The 23,545-nt window shown below is 45.8% G+C and overlaps 1 protein-coding gene across 1 annotated transcript in view; it reads left to right on the forward strand.

Annotated features, from left to right (window-relative positions):
• Window positions 1-23,545, forward strand: part of RGS9 (regulator of G protein signaling 9) — a 78,407-nt gene that overhangs the window by 24,087 nt on the left and 30,775 nt on the right. Inside the window, exons 6-12 of the mRNA XM_084646772.1 lie at window positions 5,992-6,042; window positions 6,203-6,309; window positions 7,783-7,834; window positions 8,803-8,861; window positions 10,141-10,217; window positions 12,416-12,497; window positions 14,235-14,297. Coding sequence (XP_084502898.1) covers window positions 5,992-6,042; window positions 6,203-6,309; window positions 7,783-7,834; window positions 8,803-8,861; window positions 10,141-10,217; window positions 12,416-12,497; window positions 14,235-14,297 — 491 coding nt within the window. The remainder of the gene's footprint in view (window positions 1-5,991; window positions 6,043-6,202; window positions 6,310-7,782; window positions 7,835-8,802; window positions 8,862-10,140; window positions 10,218-12,415; window positions 12,498-14,234; window positions 14,298-23,545) is intronic.

Below are 23,545 nucleotides of genomic sequence, written 5' to 3' on the forward strand. Positions count from 1 at the left end.
CCTTCTAGCTCCTCCTTTCTCTGCTGGAAGAACCATCCTTCCACCCCTCTCAGCTTCCACTGAAGTGCTTTTACTGACCCTAACTCAGGGCTCCCCTCTGACAGGAGCCTGACCTGCTCTCTGGGGGTTTCTCTCCACAGAAGAATCATGTCCCCTCTGCAGTCTCCCCGTGCCAAGTTCTCTCCAGTTCCTTGTGAGGGCCAGGTACCTAATGATCCTTACCTACTTCCACCCCCCCTGGGCAGGAGGCAATGAATCAGTCATAGGTGCACTCACTGGCTCTTAACTCCATGTCTAGCAGGCGATGAGAGTGTGCCCCATCACATCTGGATATACATTTCCAGAAATAATTAAATGGGCAGAGCGATACCAGACTGTAATATGGAACTTTAGAAATGAATAGCAATCAATTAATCTCCCCTTTGAGCATTTTCTGGTAATAATCATTTTTCTTGAATTCGCTGGAGAGGAGCAAAATATTCAACCCACTTCTATGCCTCTAAATTACAGCTTTTCCTCATATGAATAGGTTGAAGAAGAAACAGACAGGTAGCTGTGTTTTGATGTGCCAAGTTTGTCATTGCCATCAGCTGCTAACACACTCTCCTTTTGTGTGTGCGAGCTCCTTTCACATGGTGCTGGAAATACACTATCAACACCTTTACTTCCCTCTCCTAGAAACCATCAAAAGAATATTACACTATAAATACCTGCTGTTTCACACACCTTGTACCAAATTCTGCTCTCGTTTTGCCCCTTCTGCAGCCCTGGGGAACCCAGGAGTGCAGAAGATCCTACTGTTCCTCTCGGCCAAATCGTCCTCTCCAGTGATGTCCTGGGGCTGCACAGGGGTCACTGAGAGGAGGATTTGGTCCTGAAGAACGGTAGGGGAATATTGCTTTCTCCATTTTCTGGATGGGGAAACTGAGGTAGAATAATAGAATCAAAGAATATTAAGAGGCCATGTAGTCCAACCCCCTGCTCAAAGTAGGACCAACACCAACTAAATCATCCCAGCCAGGGCTTTGTCAAGCTGGGCCTTAAAAATCTCTAAGGATGGAGATTCCACCACCTCCCTAGGTAAGCCATTCCAGTGTTTTACCACCCTCCTAGTGAAATAGTGTTTCCTAATATCCAACCTAGACCTCCCCCACTGCAACTTGAGACCATTGCTTCTTGTTCTATCATCTGCCACCACTGAGAAGAGCTGAGCTTCATCCTCTTTGGAACCCCCCTTCAGGTAGTTGAAGGCTGCTGTCAAATCCCTCCTCACTCTAGGTAGATATGTTAAGTAACTTGCTAGACGGCATGATGGGAATTGGTGTCAGGGCAGGGAGTAGCTGGCAGAACTTGGGAAGTTCTGACCATCAATCTTATTCTCAGACCATGCCTTCTATCCTTCTACACACTATGGGGCAGACCCTTTGTTTGCTTAAACAGGTGTAGCACAAAGTCAGTGAAGTGATATATAGCAGCAGAGGCTCCGGCCCTACATCTTCCAATAGCGCTATTACGATGTTTTAAGACAGCACTGTGGAGCTGGGAAGTTCTTGTTATACTGGAGATAACCAAGCGGCCCCATTACATTTGTGAAAATATGATGAAAGCAAATACGAATTGCGATGATGATGCATTATAAAGTACAACCGTGATTAAAAAATAATCAATGGTTAAATGATGGGAAGGGAAAACACCTCTGGGTGGCCATAGCCTGGTGGTTGCTGTCTGCTTTTACTCCGGTTCTGTAATTCCTGCACTAAGTGCCCTCTTCCATAAGGTCATAAATCCTGCCAGCTGAGGAAATCTGACTTCTGGTCTCCTGCACTCTAATCACTGTTGTTTCCTGGGCTGTGATATTCGTAGTGCTGCCTGGATTGCATATCCATTGGCCGAATACTGAGTGTTTCCAAACAGATCAACGTGTAGGTAGTGCGGGGGCCTAGAGTGTGTGGTATAAATGGGCACAACTCCACTGAAGGCAATGCAGAGAACTTGGCTCTTTGTGTTCAGGAAACTACGTAGGTGCATGCCAAATCCCTAAAAAGTTTCAGAATTTCTTTGCAGGGGGCAGATAGTTCCCATGTTTAATTTGCTTCTTTTAGGGAGAGCACTTACAGTCAGAGCTCTCTAGGTATGAGTGACAGAATAATCTTTTAATTTGATCTATTTAAGGAAGCAGTCAGTGGGATAAAAGCTCCAGGCTCCTAGTGCAAGGCTAAGTAATCAGTATAATGTCAGGAAAGGTCAGCACTTCAATCTGCAACTGTAGGTGACATTTGAAGGGAAAGGTTAGTAATTGATCAGGGACTGAATGCAATTTAGCCTGGCCTTGTTTAAATGGCGAGAGCGTCACAGTTTTGTTTGCTCCCCAGAAGATAATGAAAAGGCTCTAGTGGAGGCTGATGGCTGACGTTGTGTAAGCCAGATCACTGGGGTTTAAATGATTCCCAGACCTCATGTGGCCCCTCTGTGCAGAGGTGATTTCACCCCCCTGTGAGGTTTTAAAACCGAAATACCTAACACAGCCACCCTGACCCATCACATGCCCCTATAAGCACCTCCTCACCAACTTCCTTTTGGGCACATTTTCTTCTAGGGAGAAGGGATTCTTCTTGTAAATATTGGAGCCCTGAAGATCCCTCTCCCCCATTTCTTTCCTTAATGCCCCACACCTCTGAGGTCCCTGTTACAGCCACCAGCCTCCTGGCCCAGGATGACTGAGCTGGGTCCTGTTCAAGGTCCATCACTACCACTCCCTGACCATCATGATAAGAGAGCAGCGGTGCTGATGTTGTCATCCAATGCTGTGAGAGGGTAGTTCCGTTTCCATGACCCATTCCATACTTGGCTTTGCATAGGATTGGCCACTTCGTGTCAGTCCAGATGGCATTTTTTATGATGGAGATGTCTGGACAGAGGCCCACAAAACTCATGTCACATAGCCAGCAGATGGTAACAAGTCTTAGATTTGAACCTACAAGGACCTAAAAATGAGGGGCTCTGTATTAGTCCTGGTTGATGGTTTTTAATCAAAATATATTGTTGACAAAATAGCTTTTTGACCAAAGTGAAAGTTTTAAAATTTAATTTTGGCTGAAATTTTTCAATTTTTTAAAATTTTGTCTAAAAAAAAATGGAAACTGAAAATATTTTGATAACCAAAATCTTACAGTTTTTAACATTTTCCTTTTTTGGTTCAGTTTTCAGGAAAAACTTCTGGCTTTTTGTTTTTAAAACCCAAACATTTAAATTAAAAAAATGATTTAAAGACACTTAAAACGATTTTTAGTTTTTAAAAAACATTTTCAGTGAAAATGTTCTGTTTCTGAAAATAAAAAATTCTCATGGAAAATTTTGCAAAACAGATTTTTGTTTCCCAAAACTTCCTGTAGAAAGACATTTTTTAACCAGCTCTACTTTGTTTCCCATTACCAATTCCCCAAGACTTCTAGCTCCTCTGCCTACTGAATGTATTTCTATTCAAACGATAAATCCCCTTTCAAGCTGGATTCATGAATGCTTTTTATATCACTGAGTTATACATTTTCAGCCTTTGAAACCTGAATTGTTTCTTTATGCTTCAATTTAATTTGAGAGTAAGGATTCTAATTGAGTTGTGTGATTCCTGATGAGCATTCCCTTCCTTTTCATGCTGGCAATAAAACGTTCCCTATGAGTTCACCTTTACAAAGAACACATCCACTTCACATTTCCAGTTATGTTGAGTTTTGATGTGGAGTCTCACTAGCAACACTGAAAATTGTTCGTCTTTATAAAAGATTTTGTTTGGTTATTGCAGAAAGATATTCATTAAAAACTAGCAGAGATATGAATTTTAAAATGAAGGTGTTTGTAGATATCTAAAGGCACAATAGCAGCAGCTAAAAGATGTTTAAAAATACCCTGTGCAGGGACTGGCTGGGTGTCTCACATAATGGGCAATTACTATTATTTGTTGTTTGTATTGCCATAGCGCCTAGGAGCTCTAGTCATGGACAGGACCCCCATTGTGTTAGGTGCTGTACAAACACAGAACAAAAGAGACAGCCCCTGTCCCAGAGAGCTTGCAATCTAAGTAGTGATAATACTTTTCCCTTCCATTGTGCTTCTATCTCAGGATCTCAAAGCACTTTGCAGACATTAGGCTGAACTTCATCCTCCCTCTAAGGAAAGGACTATGCGTCAAGTCCCACTTGAGCCCAGACATGGCCTGTGCATGTCAAAGCTGTCTAGGAGCAAGGCCTCCCAAACAGCAAGCCCCTTGCTAGTCTAGCAGTGAATTGAAATTCAGCTGAAAATGACCATCCGGGCAAGTCAACTCCATGACAGAAAATAAACAGTTCATTGCCCGCTTCAGCTGAAGGTGCAGTCGGATTGCTAGGCCCTGACCCAGGCATGGGAGTTTTGGGTTAGAACCAGGGAGTTCCTCTTCTGCCCCGAATTCAACCAACACCCACCCAGTGAAGAAGCAGGCAAGCCTTCTTATCTCGCCTGATGGGTCCTGATTGGCTGCTGCCTCTGTCTCTCCCGTCTAGCTGCTGGGGAGGGAATCACATCTTGTTGGTTCTGCTGGTACTAGAGCCTGAGTGGCATCTCTAGGCAGTGCTTGGAGGACTAAACTCACTGCCCCTCTTTCCCAAGTGACGTTCTTCCATTGGGCGGGTGTGTCACAGTGGCGATGCCTTCATCGGGGTAGAGGAGGCCTGGTACACCCTGTCATAATGCACCATTTAGGGTTTAAGTGGGACTTTACTGTGCTTGCCTTTCGTTGGCCTTCTGCACTGGGGTGAATTTCACCGCTCCATGAATGAAGGAAACCGGTGCGTATCGGTCATGTACACATGGAGCAACTACGCCACAGGGAGATTAGGGGCCTCATGTTCATCTCTGCATACATGAGCAGAAAAGGCTAGACCTACAGAAGGCTGTGGGTATTTTGCCTCTGTGGCATGCTCTCCCTTGGGTGAAATTCATTCCTATTCAGAGGCCCAGCGCAAGAGGCCTATGGATCGCTGAAGTCCCACTAAATCTCTACTTTGAGGGCTTAAATAGTGCATAGCCCTGGCGTCATCCCTTTTCAGAGGGGTGGCTCTTACCCCACTTGCAGCAGGGGTGGCAGAAGGTTCCTAACAGTGGGGGGGCCACCGGTGCCTGAACTGTGGTCCCAGCCCTTGTTCTGCCCCTTCCCCCTGAACCTCTGCCCCTTCATTTCCCCCGAGACCCTGTACCCACACAGCCTCTTCTCCCTAAGACCCCACTCCCTTCCCCCCGTCACTTGTCCTTTGGGACGATTAAAAGTGGGGGGCCATGGCCCTCTGGCCCTCCCCTCCCCGTTCTGGTGCCTCTGACTTGCAGCAGCCCCTCTTTGGTGGCTTCATGAGTTTCCATCTCTGCGGGGGCTGTAGGAGCGTAGAGCAGAGGAGATACAGTCACTGGGCTCCTCTGCACTAGTCTCCTCCACTGCCCCAAGCATGGCAAATTTACTTTCCAGTGGCGCTGTGCTCAGTCATTTCAGAGTGTGCTGTGCTTTCCAGTTAGCTGTGAGGTCCTTCCGAGTTAGTTGCGTGACACAGGAAATGCTGAGAAGCCAATGGGTGAGACCTGTCTGACAAGGGGGAAACATCAGATCAAGTACCATCATCCAGGGACAGTGTGATAACTGAGAAGGGCCTGCTGTAGTCTGGAGGATCCCTCTTTACTGCATGGGTTTGACTGTATGTTTACTGCCCGACCAAGAGCTGGACTGGCAATTAACCAGAAGCCTGTGGGTCACACCTGCTTTGAATAAATGGGAGTGCAGTGTAGTTGCCTTAATTTTTAATATGTGCGGGTTGCCTGGCTTAAAATAGGGCTTGGCATGCTGGGACCTATAGTCCTCACAGGCTCCATCTCCATACTGGACATAATGAGTGTACTGGTCCCCATTGCAGGACTCTGTGGGCTGTACACCACTTCTGATTTATAGTGTCTGGTATTTTCTTTGCCTTGTAGGTAGTGATATACTGCAGTGGATTATCCAGCATCTGAAAATCACTGAGGAAGGTAGGAGTGTAACCATCTAATGCTTTTATAGCTTTGAATCGTGAGACTATAATTAATTGTTAGATGCAACCTAAATTCTTTTCTCCTGGGTAGTGGGTTGCTTCTGAATTCTGCTGCAGTCTCTTTGTATCATCAATATATCTGACTTCTCTTTTTTTAGAGGCACTCAACTTGGGGAATCTAATTGTCAAGTATGGATACATCTACCCTCTGCAGGAGCCAAAAAACCTCACCCTCAAAACAGATAGCAGCCTCTACAGATTTCAGGCAAGTTATATCTTAGACACAGAACACAGGCTGGACATAATGTATTCTACATCTTGGCTTAGAATCGGAGGCTTCTGTGCTTCTGTTTAATTAAATTACTTTTCCTTGTAGCTTTGAAATGCCAGTGGTTCCTTCTGAATGTATTTTCCCTTGCAGCTTGTACACTAGCAAATAAAATCATTGGAACAATTTCAGGAGACAGTATAATGAGCAAATAGAATACTCTGTAGTAACAGGATGTGATAAGAAATTGGGATCATGGTTCATGGCTGGAATTGCCTCCACATACAAGAAAAGATTAGGGCAGAGGTGGGCAAACTACAGCCCGTGGGCCATGTCTGGCCTGCAGGACCGTCCTGCCTGACCCTTGAGCACTCGGCCGGGGAGACTAGCCCCCGGCCCCTCCCTTGCTGCTCCCCCTCCCCTGCAGCCTCAGCTTGCTGTGCCACCCATGCTCTGGGTGGCGGGGCTGCGCTGCGGGCAGCGCAGCGGCATGGTTGGCTCCGGCCGGGCGGCAGGGCTGCCATTCCTGCTCTGAGCGGCATGGTAAGGGGGCGGGGAGCGGAGGGGTTGAATAAGGGGCAGGGGATCCTGGGGTGCAGTCAGGGGACAGGGAGCAGGGGGCGGTTGGATGGGGTGGAGGTTCTGGGGGGGGGCGGTCAGGGGATGGGGAACAGGGGGGGTTGGATAGGTGTGGGAGTCCTGGGGGGCCTGTCAGGGGGTGGGGGTGTGGATAGGGCTCGGGGCAGTCAGGGGACAGGGAGCGGGGAGGTTGGATGGGTGGAGGGTTTTGAGGGGGGCAGTCAGGGCAGGAAGTGAGAGGGGGCAGATAGGGGGTGGGGGCCAGGCTGTTTGAGGAAGCACAACCTTCCCTACCTGGCCTTCCATACAGTTTTGGAAACCCGATGTGGCCCTCGGGCCAAAAAGTTTGCCCACCCCGGATTAGGGCACTATCATATAGTTTTCAAATGAGGTTATTAATACCAGTCGTCTGGTTCCCTTCATGTTCCCCAATCCATGCTCCAACATCTTTACAATATCAAGGAGAACATTGGAATGATAAGCATGTACTTTGCTGTTCTGAAAGCTTGCATGGTTTTGAAAGTCTCACCTTGTTAACAATAACTGATTGTCAAAGCAGAGGAAGTGGATATGTAATTGACTCCATTAAACCTGATTTAATAACAACAACAAAAATAACCTTGTCTTATCCTCCTAACTGCTTATGCTGAGCTAAGAAGATGGATATTTTGTGGGTGTGTTGATTCAGCCCTTTAAATGGTAGAAGTATGGAAATGATAAGCTTCTTTTTGTAGCATATTTGCAAAGCAGGTGACTCCCTCCTTCTTCTGTTTACCCAAAAATACAACAATACAGTATGATACCAACAAAATGTAATGATTGTAAAGAGCCAGATGCAGCTGATGGTGGCTACATGAAAACTGAGGTCTTGTTTTTGGCTTCTTTCTGCAGACACCCTATTTCTGGCCCACCCAGCAGTGGGCAGCAGATGATACCGACTATGGTAAGTGTTAACATTATAGCTTTTCTGTGAAAGCTGAATGGAGCGTGAGGATGTACAGCACACTCCCATATAATCAGGTGGATGCTGATGATACTCTTGAGTGCTTTCTCCAGGTGCTGCTGTTCTGGCTATGTAGGGCTACTTACGAAGACTGGGCTGATCATCTTGGTTTATTATTATAGGGCTGCTCATGGGCTTTAGGGTACACACTACTTTGTTCATTGCAGGGTTACTCCTGACGTCTGGGTCACCAGCTTTTATTTACCTGATACTTTTGTACCTTCATAGAATATCAGGATTGGAAGGGACCTTAGGAGGTCATCTAGTCCAACCCCCTGCTCAAAGCAGGACCAATCCCCAATTTTTGCCCCAAATCCCTAAATGGCCCCCTCAAGGATTGAACTCACAACCCTGGGTTTAGCAGGCCAGTGCTCAAACCACTGAGCTATCCTATATATTTGTCCTGAAATCTGAAGGCCTCGCCTTCTGAAAATAACCCAGTTTGGTTTTAAACATTAAAAGAATATATTTTTAAAAGCTTTAGAACAAAAACAAAAAAAATTGCCCCCAAATTGGGAAAAAAAACGTTCCTAACCTTTTAAGAGTTTGATCCAGTGCCCACTGAAGACAAATTGAAACCCTTCCATTGACTCCAATGTACTTTGGCCCAGGCTTTCAGGAAGGCACAATTTGTTGGCCTATAACTGCATAATCAACCACATCAAGCTCAAGAGTGAGGGAGGATAGCCATTCTTGCACTTCTGAATCGACGCATGGAGGATCCTTGACAGAATGCAGCCACTAAGGACGTCTTCCTTGAGTGGGCTTCTGTGAGATTGGAACTTGTGTCTGGGAAAGATGTCACAATGGACAATGGTCCACTCCTTTGTCATGGGGTCAGCGTGCCAATTATAGGGATTAGCTTTATTGATCTGCCTAGTGACTGAACCTTTTTGCTTTTCTCCCAGCAATCTACCTAGCCAAGAAAAATATTAAGAGGAAAGGGATTCTGGAAGAGTATGAAAAGGTAGGAAGACGTTCTATTGTTTGTGCCTTTGCCAGCTCTGAGGCTGTTTTAGCTTGAGCCAGCTGCTCTTGAGATTGGAGGGTGGAAAGTGACAAAAAGCCTTCAATGCACTCCCCACTTTGTTTGCACCACGCCCCAGGGGCACCTCTGTTTTGTGAAATAGCTGCTGATGTACAAAAGTGTTTAAAGTAAATGATCATATTAGTAGGGCCGTTACCCTCTCCAGAATGCTGGAATGAAGTATTCAGAGTGAACGGAGTTCATAGTAATTCATTTCAGAACCACCCATTTTTTCTAGCTCAAATTGCCAGCCTATCCCTTGTTTAGTTCAGAGAGGAGGGCATGTTTTTTATCATGTTCTTCATGTTGAGAACCAAAAGCTCTGGACTGAATGATATTGTTGTCACAGTTTCAGAGCAATTGCACCTGTATTCACCCTCTTTGGTTCACCACTTTAGACTTCTGGCTCCCAGCTGTCTCCTCTCTTGGGCAGAGACCCACATCTCCCTCCCTCCTGACTGGGGATTTTAAGGCTGCATAGGTCCCTGCCTACACTGTGATATCCCCAGCAAGCCAGACTGTCTAAACGGCCTGTGCCTGCGTTTTGCTTCCTGTCCGAGGGGTATGACCCGGGTATTGCCTGCAGCTATAAGTCACCACCCAGCTCCTTCTGAGCAAGCACATTTAAGCATTACAGAGAAAACATACTAAAATAATTTTTAAAAACCCTATACGCATGCTAGAAAGCTTACCAGAGATCACCCCCTGATTCTAGTCTTTGGCTCTGGTAGGTTTTAGTCCTTCCAAACGTACAGCTGTTTTCCCTGTGGTCACAAATTCATCCATCTTTGACCCAAAACGAGACCCCAAGTCTGCGCAGAACAGCCATTTTTTTTATTCAACTTGGACCTTTGATCTTGGCCTTCTGTAACAGGTAATCAGCAGACGATGGCCTTCTCTTCAGGGCACAGTTTCAGAAGGCTGGTTTTTGCATAACCAGAGCTGGGGAATTCACATTAACTTCTCCCTTGGGATTCCTCAGGAAATACACTTCACTCTAATTGTCCCAGAAGCCCATACTTGTCTGCTACATTTTCTGGATCGTCTTTTGAACTCCCAGGTCTCACATTTGTCACATCTGTCCTCTAGAGAGGTTACATACAATCCTGGCCTGCAATAATACATAAACTTAGTCTTCCAATCATATTGCAGGAAATTGCCAGGTCTGTCACAATTGTTCATAATTTTGTACTAACAGGTTTGTTTCTTTTAATTTCAGGAACATTACAACTTGTTAAATAAAAAAATAAACTACAAATGGGATTTTGTTGTTATGCAGGCCAAAGAGCAGTATAGGTGAGCTCTCTCCAGTTCTGTTACCTGTTTCTTTATTTGGTGGCATGAGGGACTATGGGGTGTTGACTTGATGTGCAATCAAATAATAGAGTTAAATTAAAAATATTAAATTACAATTTTACAGCAGCTTATTAACAGTCCCTTGGGAACGTGAAGGGGAAAACTGTTTCCATATGAACTGTATTCCTCCACACACGACCTGCTATTCGTTTGACACTTATCAAATGAGAAATTTTAGCCCAAGTTTTCAAGGGAGTGGGCAGTGGCCTACACAAATTCACACTCTCCTATTGCACCTGCATTTGCTCTTGTAAACAAGCATAACTAAATTTGCTTATACACAATGTGGAGTTGCAGTGTGGTTTACATATGCAAAGAAGCACATGTGTGGATGTGCATATACCCTCCTTGCGTGTACAAATACCTCTTTGCAATTGCTTCATTGCACATGCAAAAGTAGGTTTTTGCACTTACATCTGTTACAACTTCTGTTGAAAATGAGGGGCCTGATCCTGCCGCACAAAAGACCTCACTCAGGCAAAGCTTCCAGCAACTTCAGTACCAGTTTTGCTGGAGTAGGGATTTCCAAATCAGGCCCTTGACCCTTTGGAGTTGTAAAAGGTTCTCTTTGAATCACAATCTGAGTGGCCTGGCTGACAGCCAGCATGAGGTCTGTGGTGCCATCTTCTCTGTTGTGTGTGCTCAGCCCCTTTGAACTTTGAATCAGGCCACTTTTATTTAGGGGCTTAACCCTGGATTCCTGTCTCAACCTTTCGGCATCCAGGCCCTTGCATATAATATGTTGCCCTGGTACCCCAGCACCGCATTACAATTGCATCAGGCAAGTCAGAACAGAAAGTATCAGATTGCCTCATAGAAACATGCCATCAATTCCTGTTTGTTGCTGCAAATTAACACTGTTTGGAACAGATCTGGTTCACGCTAAGGGGATGTCGACACTGCAGTCCCAGCGTGTGATTGCAGCTGATGGAGACATACCCGAGCTTGCTTTAATCTTGCTAGTTAGTGTGCTGGAGCAGTCGAGCTCTGGGGCAGTGTTGACTTCAGTGCGGTCTAGTCACCCTGGTAATTACCCAGGTTCTGGGCGGGCTTGTAGAGCCCATGCTGAAACGCATGCTACCGTGGCATCAGTGCTCCAAGACCCGAGCTAGCTAGATTTAAGGTGGGGGAGGGATAGCTCAGTGGTTTGAGCATTGGCCTACTAAACCCAGGAGTGTGAGTTCAATCCTTGAGGGGGCCATTTAGGGATCTGGGGCAAAAAAAATTGGGGATTGGTCCTGCTTTGAGCAGGGGGTTGGACTAGATGATCTCCTGAGGTCCCTTCCAGCCCTGATATTCTATGATTCTATGAAGCTAGCTCGGACAGTCACACTCCATGATTGCAGTGTGAACATAGCCTAAGAGATCCAAAGTGCGGTTTTTAAAGCCAACACTGATCCTCCCAACATCTCTGTGAAATTTCACACGGGGCAACTGAAACAGTGATGGGGAAGTGACTTGTTCATCGCTATGCAGCGAATGCATTGGGAACCAGGACCCCAAGTCAGAGGTTTAGACCTAGGACTGCCTACCTTCCAGGCCTACATGGTGTGCGCTATGTTACTTCTGTGTACGGTAGTTCCCATCAAAATCACCCGTTCCCCAAACAAATGGGTGTCAGAGACATCACAGACACTGTATGCACCTGAAGTGTTACAGGGAATAGACATACATGAGGTGTCAGAATTGAGTGCAGGTAAAAGGGAGGAATTCTAACAAATTGTTGTCAGGCCAAACAGAAGAGGATACATCTAATCTCAGCTGAGCTCAGGAAGAGGTTGATTACTCAAAAGTGAGCACCCCTCATTTATATCAGTAGGGTTCAACCAATCATCAGTTGTAAGTTAGGACAGCATGACGTGCAGTCAGGAAAGAGCAAGGTCAGTTGTGGCTTGAAGAAGCAACACACATTCAAACCTGAATTTAACCTTGTGAGCCTGTAGGTCAGGAGGCTGAGGAAAGATCAGAACAGCATCATGTTCTCGCTCTTGCTAGTTTTAACGGAAAACAGTGCAAATTCCTTTGGTGCTGTCCCCATCAGCTGCAGCTGTGGCTAACATGCAAGAAAATGTCATCAAAAGGGAGAAATAACCCACATGTTCTTCTGATGGGATTCAAACCTATTCTTTGCTTTGCAGGACAGGAAAGGAACGGAAAAAGGCAGACAGGTACGCGCTGGATTGTCAGGAGAAAGCCTATTGGCTAGTGCATCGAGCACCTGTAAGTAGAATACCGTCCTCCACAGCTGTAAAGTCTATATTGGAGGTATAGGGTCCAGAGAGCTCAGCCAGGAGCAACTTACTGCACCTTTAAGAAGGCAACTTTGGGGGCACTGCCTCCAAGGTTGTGCTTGGCCAGCTGCCAGAGATGCAGAGGTGCACTTAGATGCAGAAAAGAGACTTTAATCCACTCTGCCTACCAAATTCCCGAACCCCTGAGATTTGCTTTTTAAAGATGAAGTAAGGAACCACTCACCACATCATCCATGCTGCGAACAGAGAATCCTAACTGCCTTTGCCCCTGGGGGGGCTGTTATTTTGGAGGCACATGTCACCAGGGTGTTTCCTGAATGAAGCCAGGCTGGTCCCAGTGTGCTGTCAGACTCTGACATGTACCCAGGAGCCACACTCCCTCATCCCAGTCATAATCAAAGAGCCATCTTAACTGTGTATGCTGAGTAAGTGGCCAGTTGAGAACCCAGCTATTAACATACAGGGGTGCGTCAAGCCTGAGGCAAATGTCAGCCTGTAATTAGAGCTTTGCTCACAGATAAAGCGGTTGGTGGGAGACTCTTTGCACCACTCAAATACTTTGGCCCCAGTTCATCCCCGATGAACCAGGGCTGAATTTGGTTCTTTTAGACTTAGACTAAGTACTTCTTTTCCTGGTCTGTTTCTCCATTTTCCCCATAAGAGCTCACTACCGAGATCTAATTATTGACTATTATCTAACTATGGTGGAGCTCAGGTAACTACTCAAAAGTCACTTGTGCCCAAGGCAGACATCACAGTGGTGCCATCCTATCCCTTCTCATTGCCTATATCAAGGTTTGTCTCCTCTATATAGATTGGTTTCAGAGTAACAGCCGAGTTAGTCTGTATTCGCAAAAAGAAAAGGAGTACTTGTGGCACCTTAGAGACTAACCAGTTTATTTGAGCATGAGCTTTCGTGAGCTACAGCTCACTTCATCGGATGCATACTGTGGAAACTGCAGAAGACATTATATATACACAGAGACCATAAAACAATACCTCCTCCCACCCCACTCTCCTGCTGGTAATAGCTTATCCAAAGTGATCATCAAGTTGGGCCATTTCCAGCACAAATCTCCTGGATTTTGGTTTTCCCTATATATCTCCTGGATTTGTGCTGGAAATGGCCCAACTTGATGATCACTTTGGATAAGCTATTACCAGCAGGAGAGTGGGGTGGGAGGAGGTATTGTTTTATGGTCTCTGTGTATATATAATGTCTTCTGCAGTTTCCACAGTATGCATCCGATGAAGTGAGCTGTAGCTCACGAAAGCTCATGCTCAAATAAACTGGTTAGTCTCTAAGGTGCCACAAGTACTCCTTTTCTTTCTATATAGATTTATTGCTGGATTGAGCATGGTTTTCCCTATATATGTGCCCCTTGTATCACCCTTGCTCTCCAATGACTGGATGTCTCTGGATCTCTCCTGTTAAATCTCTCCTGGATTGTCTCCTGGTGTCACCTTTGCTTGGATGCTTCTTGGTTATCCATTCTATAGCTGTCTCTTGCTCTGTTGAGTGTCCCAAATACATTCCCATGCACTCCCAGCGAAGTCCTACGGCCATCTCAGGGAAGATCAATCAATGTTTTACCTTTTTCCACCAACTGGAGGAATTATTCATTAACAGCAGATTTCTTCATGTAACTTAAGATGGTTTTGAAAAAGCAGACACAACTGTATTGTTGTTTCTCATTTCTAACAGCCGGGCATGCAAGACATCCTAGACTATGGACTAGACCGAGTAACCGATCCAAATGAAAATAAGGTAAACTAGGTAAGGCTGCTTGATTTCAAACTTACTGATTGTACGAGGACATAGACAGCAGGTAGATCTACATTACACTCAGAGGGTATATCTATGTGCTGCAATCAGAAGTGTGGACTGCACCTCTGCAGTATGTGTAGACATACTTGAACTAGCATTGATCTAGGTTGTTCAAATTACAATAGCGGTGAAGCCATGGTAGCATGGGCTAGTTGCCCGAGTACATACCCATCCAGTCCATGTTGCTGCAGCTTCGCTGCTATTAATACTCAAGGTAACTATATCAAAGGTACCTTGGGCATACGTACGCTGGCTGCAGTCACATCTCTGATTGCAGTGCAGACCTACTCATTGTGTGTGAATGGCGCTCCATGAATCTCCAGTGTTGCATAGCAACTGTCTGAATGAGCCATATCAAGCCAAATAGCAACTGATAGGCATGTAGAAATATGCCAGAACCAGAACTGTCAAGTCAAACCCATTTGATTTTCACTTCTGCTGAGCGCAGTGGAGTTTCTCTGGATTTGTGCTGGTATGGTGTGAGAGAGAACTGAATTTGGCCCTAGGAATACAATCTGGCAGCTTCACTTCGCTCATCAATTTTTCAGTGGTTTCTTGCCACATTAGTTAAATCAAACAGAATAGTGCTATTGATCTGAGAATGTAAATAATGTAAGTGACTAGCCCTGGCGTAGACTTGTCTATAGCACTGGTTCTCAAGCAGGACTATGAGTACCCCTGGGGGGTACATCATCCTCTAGATATTGGCCTAGTTTTACAACAGGCTACATATAAAGCACTAGTGAAGTCAGGACAAACTAAACTTTCATACAATGACTTGTTTATACTGCTCTATATACTATACAGTGAAACGTGACTACAATATTTATATTCCAATTGGTTTATTTTATAACGATATCATAAAAATGAGAAAGTAAGCAGTTTTGTCGGTAATAGTGTGCTCTGTCACTTTTATATTTTTATGTTTGATTTTGTAAGCAAGTAGTTTTAAAGTGAGGTGAAAGTTGGGGTAATTAAGACAAATCGGACTCTGGAAAGGGGTACAGTAGTCTAGAAAGGTTGAGAACCACTGATCTATAGGATTAAGTGTATGCGGTGGTAGTTAGAACTGTCCTTATCTTTCACCCATGGCTCTGCTGAAGGTGAATAGTGGAGACCGTGAGTCAGTTATTTCAAGTGGTCCCATATTTACATACCTAGGGCCGCAGCTGACAGCACATGCTTGGCCTGTGCTTGGTGAACGAAGGCAGAACATTTCTCATTGATCAAAGGCGATGGTTGCTTTGACGAAACTTATCCTATCTCCAGTAAACTTTTCATTTTCATAGCAGCCCTTAAATGTCAGAGGGAGATAATTGCTTTGGGCAAGTGGGTTCTGTTGCCATGGCGACTGAAAAGCAGAGTAAAATGCTAGGGTTTAGTATTTTCTCTTTTTGCTCTAAGTGGGAGCTACTGAAATGTGCTTTAAAAGGAAATAAAAATGTGAGCTGCTGTTGGGCTGGAGGATCCAAACAGAGACTGAAAAGAGTAATAAGATAGACTCCCCTGCACAATATTATAGCTAGCATCCTGGAAAGAGGTCTTTAGGTTTGCAAATGTTTTCAAAAGTCATTAATCATCTGATGGCTATTCAGTGGCTTACGTGAAACGAGTTAATGGTTCTCAGTTCAGTTCCTACTGGACGGAAGAAAGCCCCCACAACAAAAGAAACAAATCACTAGCACAGTTGACTCCCTTGTTAGCATCTCAGCAGAGAGCCCAAGGAGTGAAGGCCTGATGCCATGCCCACTGAAGTCAGTGTGAGAGTTTCCATTGATTTCAATGGGCTTTGATTGGGCCCTGCATGGGCCATGTGAACCTTAACACCCTCTCAGCTTTTGGGCTGAAGGCTGAAGTATATTGGTAGGGTGATGGGAAGAGTATACTCCTAGTGCCCCTGCTGTGCCTGCTCTGTAGATAAACGAGGACTGCAGGCTTCTGGATCGTCAGGGGGCCCTTTCCACCAACGCACACGGATACATTAAGTCTATGATTGAAACCCCAACCCAGTGTTCCCACGTTCTGTACTGCAAAATCTGCAGATTATCAGGAAAGATTTTACACTTTAGTTTAGGGATAGAAAATAAGCCCCAGGGGCAGTAATAACAGGCAACTACAAAGAAATCCAAAATTCACTTTTAGCATACTGCAATCCTAGAGAATGTCATGGACACAAGCGACAAATAATGAACACTAGTGCAAGGGGCAAGGGGACTGTGCCTCTCACTGTTCACATTACGAGCTGGATTCTCCATTCTTTTCCTTCATGCCAGTGTAACACCATTGTGTTTAGTGGAGTTACTCCCGATTAACACCAGTGGGAGATCAGAATCAGACCCTTTGTGTTCCCTCTCTCCCTGGGATATACTGCTGTAGCTGAAGTTAGTGGAAGCACTGCTGTTAGATTCCCCTAGATATAATAGGGAGGGGGCGGTCAGCAGGCATTCTCTGTAAAGGCCTCCCACATCTAGTCCAGACTGCTGGCTTTCAGAGCACTCTGCAGGGCTTGTTTATTTCCCCTGGCCTTTGGAAAGAGGCGGGTGGATTGCAGTAGAGACCAATGTCTGGGGGCAGTATAGTGTTTGTGTTCGTAGATGGGTTGAACTCATTGTATTGCTTTTCAGTTTTTAGAGTGGTAGCCGTGTTAGTCTGTATCAGCAGAAGGAATGAGGAGAACTTGTGGCACCTTAGAGACTAACCAATTTATTTGAGCATAAGCTTTCGTGGGCTAAAGCCATCCTACTGTATTTTCCACTGCATGCATCTGATGAAGTGGGCTTTAGCTCACGAAAACTTATGCCCAAATAAATGTGTTAGTCTCTAAGGTGCCACAAGTACTCCTCGTTCTTTTCAATTTTTGTAATTTTTATATAGTTAACAGCGTCTGTGGGCTCTTTTTATTTATTCTAAATCTAAAGAAGGTAAATACAGAAATAAATGAAAATTAGTACGATTTGGTAGGTTGCTGTTAGTAACTGAGAGCAGCACAAAGAAAGGAGAAGGCAAGAAGAGAAGAGTGAAACAAGAAAAAGGGGCAGAAAGAGAGAGGGAATAGGAAAGAGAAAAGTGGCTACGCAGAGCAGTGGGTGTCTGGGGGAGGGATATCTTTGCAATTTTGGGGGGTTTTGCTAAAAAGCAAACGTTTTCAATTTTTCACAGTCTCAATTTTTCAACAAAGACCCAAACATTTTAGATGCAAATGGAAGTTTTTGAGTGAAGATTTCTATTTAGTTAAAAATCCATTTTCCATCAATCCAACATGGATGAAACTGTTTTGAGCAGCTCTAGCGGTTTGGGGCTCTAAGCTGCGCCTCTGGGTGGTTGTCTCTGGAAGTTAATCTTCTCCATGCAAAGTGGATAGGATGCTTCCTGTTTCTTTTTTTACATTTCAAAGTTTGATTGGAACTAATGCACTAAAATAATCGGCTGGAACACAAGACTTTTCCAGCATCTGACTAGCAGCTTTTCTTGCATTTCTTGAAAAATGCCAGACTTTCTGGCCCCTCTAGACTGGTGGCTTTCCCAAACTCCTGAGGCTCAATCTGCAAGGAACTGAGCAGAACAATGATACTTTTAGTCTTCTCACCAAGCACTCAGCTCTTTGGGGGATCTTGCCCTGATGGTCAAATCCTGCTCCTACTGAAGCCAATGGCAGTTTTACTAATGTTTGCAATAGGACCTAGATCTAGCTATAATACATGTGGAACAATGAGAACAGGAGAAACATGTGCACTAATCCAACTGCAGTTTGCTTTATTCATGACTCTGCTTGGGCCCAGGCTATTGCATCTTAGTCTGCTAATTAGTTTTCCTTTATATCACTAGCTGAAGAGAAAATATTCTCATTGATAGTTCATTTCAGATATCAAAATTACTTCTTCGAAGCTGATTTTGGAATGAGCAGTATCAAAGTGCTTGCTTCTTGCCTGGGATAGTTAGCTGCTATACAAGCTGCTCACTGTCTAGATGTTTTTAGAGTCTTTTTGGAATAAATAGCAGCTGAGTCATGGCACTTTTGAGGTGGCTTTTAGTGCTACCTAGTGGGTTGTGGTTGGATGAAGTCCAATGAGATGCAGATTTTCAGCAATAAGGCATAGTCATCCGCTGGAACAACTTACCAAGGCATGTGATAGATTCTCCATCACTTTCATTCTTTTAAAATAAGAATGGATACCTCTCTAAAAGAGGGGCTGTATTTCAACCACAGGTTACTGGGTTTGAGGCAGGGATTAAAGGGTAAAATTCTCAGGCCTGTGTTATGCAGCATGTCCAACTAGATGGTCATAATAGGCCCTTCTGGTCTTAAAATCTGTGAATAGCAGTAGAGCTTACTGATAAAGATGTCGTGTTAGTCACAATTGCTAATTGAAATGATAGCGTTTGTTACTAATATTAATATAACTTCCGCGGTTTCTATTGCACCTTTCATGAGTGTCTTGGAGATGGGACAATAAAGCAAATAAGCAAGATAGAGAAACTGGAAAATCCTGCAAATTAAGGGTAAAAATAATTGGAGAAAGGTAATACTTTTCAGTTTAGGTTAAGATAGCCAAGGAAGTCAGCTATAAGGTTATGAGAGGGATTTTCCCCAAGCAGGGACAACACGAGCAATTACTTCATATTTAGAAGCAGTGAATGGCAACGCTGTAATACAAAGGCCAGTGTTAAGGAGTGGGGAGGAGCATATTGTAGGCACTAACTGAGATACATAACCGTGAAAGAGGCCGGTGGTAGGAAGGATTCAAAACCCGATTTGTAGGTATGGAGTGACCAATGCATTTCAAAGAGATGCATCTTCAAAAGGGGCCTTATCTGAGACTTCAAATTTTCCCTTATGGTTTTGGGCTTCTAAAGCCAAGGATGGTCTCAAAGCCCACAGGATCTGGACTGTGCAGTCCACCTTTTTCAGGGCATGGCAGAGGTGCTCCACCCTGTGGTTCCCCGGTTGGTTCTTCCTGAGATCCAACTCTGCCAGTGAATGGTTCTGGCTGAGAAGGGAAGCGAGATCTGGGCTGTGTGGCCACAGCGATGCGAGTCCGGGATGCGTAGCTGGAATCTGGCATTTTTCATGCCCAGGATCCCCCAGGTCACGTCTCTCGCTCAGCTCCAGTCTCACAACCCCCTGCGCAGCTCCCAGCAGAGAGGAGAGCTGTTAACAGTGCTCGATAATGAGGCTGCAGTTTCCAGAGGTGGAGCTCAGTGCATTGGCGCAGGGTGGGCACTTCATTTCATGGGCTGGTTCTTAATTTCAAGTGCCGTCCTGGAGTGCATGAAGAAGTCAGTGTAATCTGCCTGTTTCCAGACTCTGTAAACACCAGAACATAAGAATGGCCAGATTGGGTCAGACCAAAGGTCCATCTAGCCCAGTATCCTGGCTTCCGACAGCGGCCAATGCCAGGTGCCCCAGAGGGAATGACCAGAACAGGGAATCGTCAAGTGATCCATCCCGTCGCTCACTCCCAGCTTCTAGCTAGTGCTATCACAAGTAGAAGCACAGTTACAGTAATCCCACTGCCTTGGAAATAATCACCTGTCATTTCAGTGCTTCTCCTTTGCCCTTGCCAGTGGGGCTTTGTACATCAAAGGCACTTAGGGTGACCAGACGTCCAGGTAAAATCGGGACTGTCCTGATATTTAGTTGTTTGTCCCACGTCCTGACCAATGTATGGTCGGGACGCCATTTGTCCTGATATTTTCCTTTGGTGGTACTCCGGCTTTTTTTTTTTTTTTTTTTTTTGCTTGGGGCGGCAAAAACCCTAGAGCCGGCCCTAGCAGGGGGTGTGTGTGTGTGAGCCTGTGGCTGCCCCCCCCCCCCCAACACCATGTCCTGATATTTTGTTCTTGTCATCTGGTCACCCTAAAGACACTTCAGTGCACTACATAGGAACAGCACTTTCTTTACTCTGAGACTCCTGCTCCTCTTCCTCCCATGGCAGTGTTCCTTTGTACTTTGGTCAGCCCAGGAGATGTGGGAAAGGCAAGTGCTAGTTAACCATTCTGCTCTGTGATTGGCCACCTCATGGAGAGGGACACATCTCTTAGCCACTCAGGAGTGAGCCGGTGGGACTTAGTTGTTGATTGACATATTTAGGTCAGCACTAGAGCTGCAGAAAACATTTGCAGTGAAATCAGGGCATGCTCGCTACCCCCCTGGTTTCAGGGTGTGTTGCAGACTTGAAACTCGGGACTGCTGTCACTGAAAGGATCTGAGCATGCCTAGGCCATGTTTAACTGTGCTTGGGATGATTTATGTGTTGACATCAAAATCATGCTCAACGCACAGCTCCGTATGGTTTCGATATGAAACCTGAAGGTTTTGGCTTCGCACTACGTGAAATTCAGAGTGAAACCCAGGGGGCAGGAATGCTCCTGCAGTTGGAAACACGGAACAGGGTTTGCCTGAGCACCTACATATCCTCAGAAAGGGACTCAACAATTACATGAATGGAAAACATTTTCTGCTCTTACCTTCCGACTCTGAGGAGATACAGCTGGCTGCAAAGAGGAGCCCAGACTGCATAGCCCAGACTGCTTGGGTCTGGGCTATGACCCTGCATGAAGTAAGTTTTGTGGAGGTCCAGATGGACATCAGTAACCCACAAGGTGCATTTCAGAGACAGGAGGAGGCGCTTTGCGTTTCTGTGTGGTCATTTGTCTTTGTGGAGACGCTGGGGCTTGGGTCCCTCTTGTTCTTTTTCAAGGTGATGGTGACAGAGCACAGCAGAAAGGGGCAAGCAGTGCTGGGAAGAAGGCTTGGTCGAGCGAGGCCCCAACAAGGGCCTCTTGATTTATGCTGCCTCTTGACTTATGCCTAAAGCCTAGGCCACGTCTCCCTATGCAGGCCAGTCTGCAGGGTGGGCAAGCAGGCTCCAGAAATTGGCTGCGCCCATGGGAGCTGCGGGTGAATATTAACCCCCCATTGCCCTTTTCTGTAGGGAGCTGAATGACCAATGGCTGGTCCTGTGTAGTGGCTCCTTAAGGAGTGGTTGCGAGAAGCATCTTCGGTGGAATGCCTGAATGGATCACTAGTGCTGTAGTAACAAGTGACACACACATGCCGTGAGACTTTATAATCATGCCAGTATGCTGAACAGTGGCATCTTCTCCCCAGTGGGGCCAGATCCTCAGATCAGCTGCGCTGAGGATCTGGCCTTTTACCTTCAGGCAGCAGCGACTCGGAATCAGTATCACAGTGAAAACAGGCAACAGTACCCTCAAATGTCTCTTACAACCCCCACTTACTCCCATGGTGGAGTAGCAGAGGAAGAGGTGGGCCTGACCCAGAACTCCAGATCCAAATACCACCTGGGCCCATCTCTGTTGCTGTAGAAACTAGTCCTTTATATGCTCTGCACTGATTATTGGTGCACCCAGGTATGTTCTGTGTGCCACTTGGAACTGATCTACCTGCAGCACGTGGACAGCCCTCGGGGGGCATTTTGCCCCAACAATCCAGGATATTCACCAGCAAAAGGGGTTAATCCTCGGCAGCTTGTATTCAGAGCCAGGGCACAGCGTTGTGCCAGGAGCTCCTCCCTTCCTCCCGCCAGGTTTGGACCAGACAAAGGATTCTTGATTAGGAGACGCTTTGGTACATCTCATCTTTTCCTCTTTCAGTTGCTGTGTATCTGTATGGTATGACCAGCCCCATAGCATGCTGCCTTTGGAACTTTGTCGCAAGTGACAGGGCTGCGTGCATGCTCCTTGAATGCTGATACAAACCCCACAACGCAAAACGTTTTGTAGAGCATGTGACGGTCAGATGAGACTGGCTGAAGCCTTTCACTAATTGGCATTTTGATTTAAGCCTAGGGGGACATTAAGCTTCTGCACTGGATAATTGTGATAATTCACTGGTTGATGGGTATTACTCAATTTAATCTGTTTTACACTCATTAAGGGAAAATGGTAAATGGCTCTTGGCCGCTGAATGATATTCCTGTATAAATCCGAGTGTAGGATTTATCTCTTTGTCGGAGATAGTGCACGGCAGGTCGGGAGGGTGATTTTGCATTGGAAGGGGGGATGAATGTGTAGTGGGTTGGGAAAAAGTGGCGGTATGTTTAGTGGGTCTCTGAATTCAACCTAAAGGCTTGCCTATGCGGTGAGTTCACACACGGCAAGTCGGGGTGTGTGAATCGATATGACGCATTAGCTGCTGCACAGTAATTGGCCACGTGGACCCTGCGCCCACTTACTAAAAATTCCCTCCTGCACTTTGTCGTACTCCAGTTCCAAGGAGCAGTACGTCAGAGCACACGAGGAAACTTTCAATGTGTGGCAGCAGGATCCACGTGGCCAGTGAGTGCATGGCAAGCGAATGCACAGTAGATTCACACTCTGGCTTGCCAGGCACTAAATCGCCATGTAGACAAGCTGTAGGTGGCAGAGGAGAGCCAGGATGCACAGAATCATAGAAGATCAGGGTTGGAAGGGACCTCAGGAGGTCATCTAGTCCAACCCCCTGCTCAAAGCAGGACCTATCCCCAACTAAATCACCCCAGCCAGGGCTTTGTCAAGCCTGACCTTAAAAACCTCTAAGAAAGGAGATTCCACCACCTCCCTAGATAACTCATTCCCGTGCTTCGCCATCCTCCGAGTGAAAAAGTTTTTTCCTCATATCCAACCTAAACCTAGAGCGTTTACAGTCGCTGGGATGGGTTTCTAGCAGAGACAGAAGCAGTGAAAGTAGAGATGCTGGGGCGGGGAATGTTGTGGGAGGAAGCTAAGGGGAGCTAAGTGCAGCTGTGGGTGCGAGGCTGCTGGGATTCCTTCTTTTGTTGTCTTAAAATGCGCAGTGTGGAGTTAAGGATTGTAAAACGCGGCCAGATTGACAGTTCTGGAGGCTGAAGCCCTCTCCCACATGACAGGTGCAGCACGGATCCTGGCAGTGCACGTTTCATCTCCCTGCTCCAGCGATGTTCCACTGTTATTTCTAGTGGTGAGAGGGGAGACCAGTCCCAATGGCCCGCCCAGTCCACCGCTTTCTCCTGAAACTCTGAACCAGGGGGGTAATTATGCTGTTGACTGGTGACGTGGAGGAAGGCTTGGACACTGGACTGAGAATCAGCAATTCATTTCTACAAAACAGGCGGGAGAGGTTGTGGATTTGGGGGATATGTTTGGGGCCCCACTCCAGGAAAAAGCCAAGTGACCAAGAAGGAAGTTACTTCCTAATGGTTTCATGC

The sequence above is a fragment of the Lepidochelys olivacea genome (assembly GCF_965140295.1).
Source record: "Lepidochelys olivacea isolate rLepOli2 genome assembly, chromosome: 14".
Classification (NCBI taxonomy): domain Eukaryota; kingdom Metazoa; phylum Chordata; order Testudines; family Cheloniidae; genus Lepidochelys; species Lepidochelys olivacea.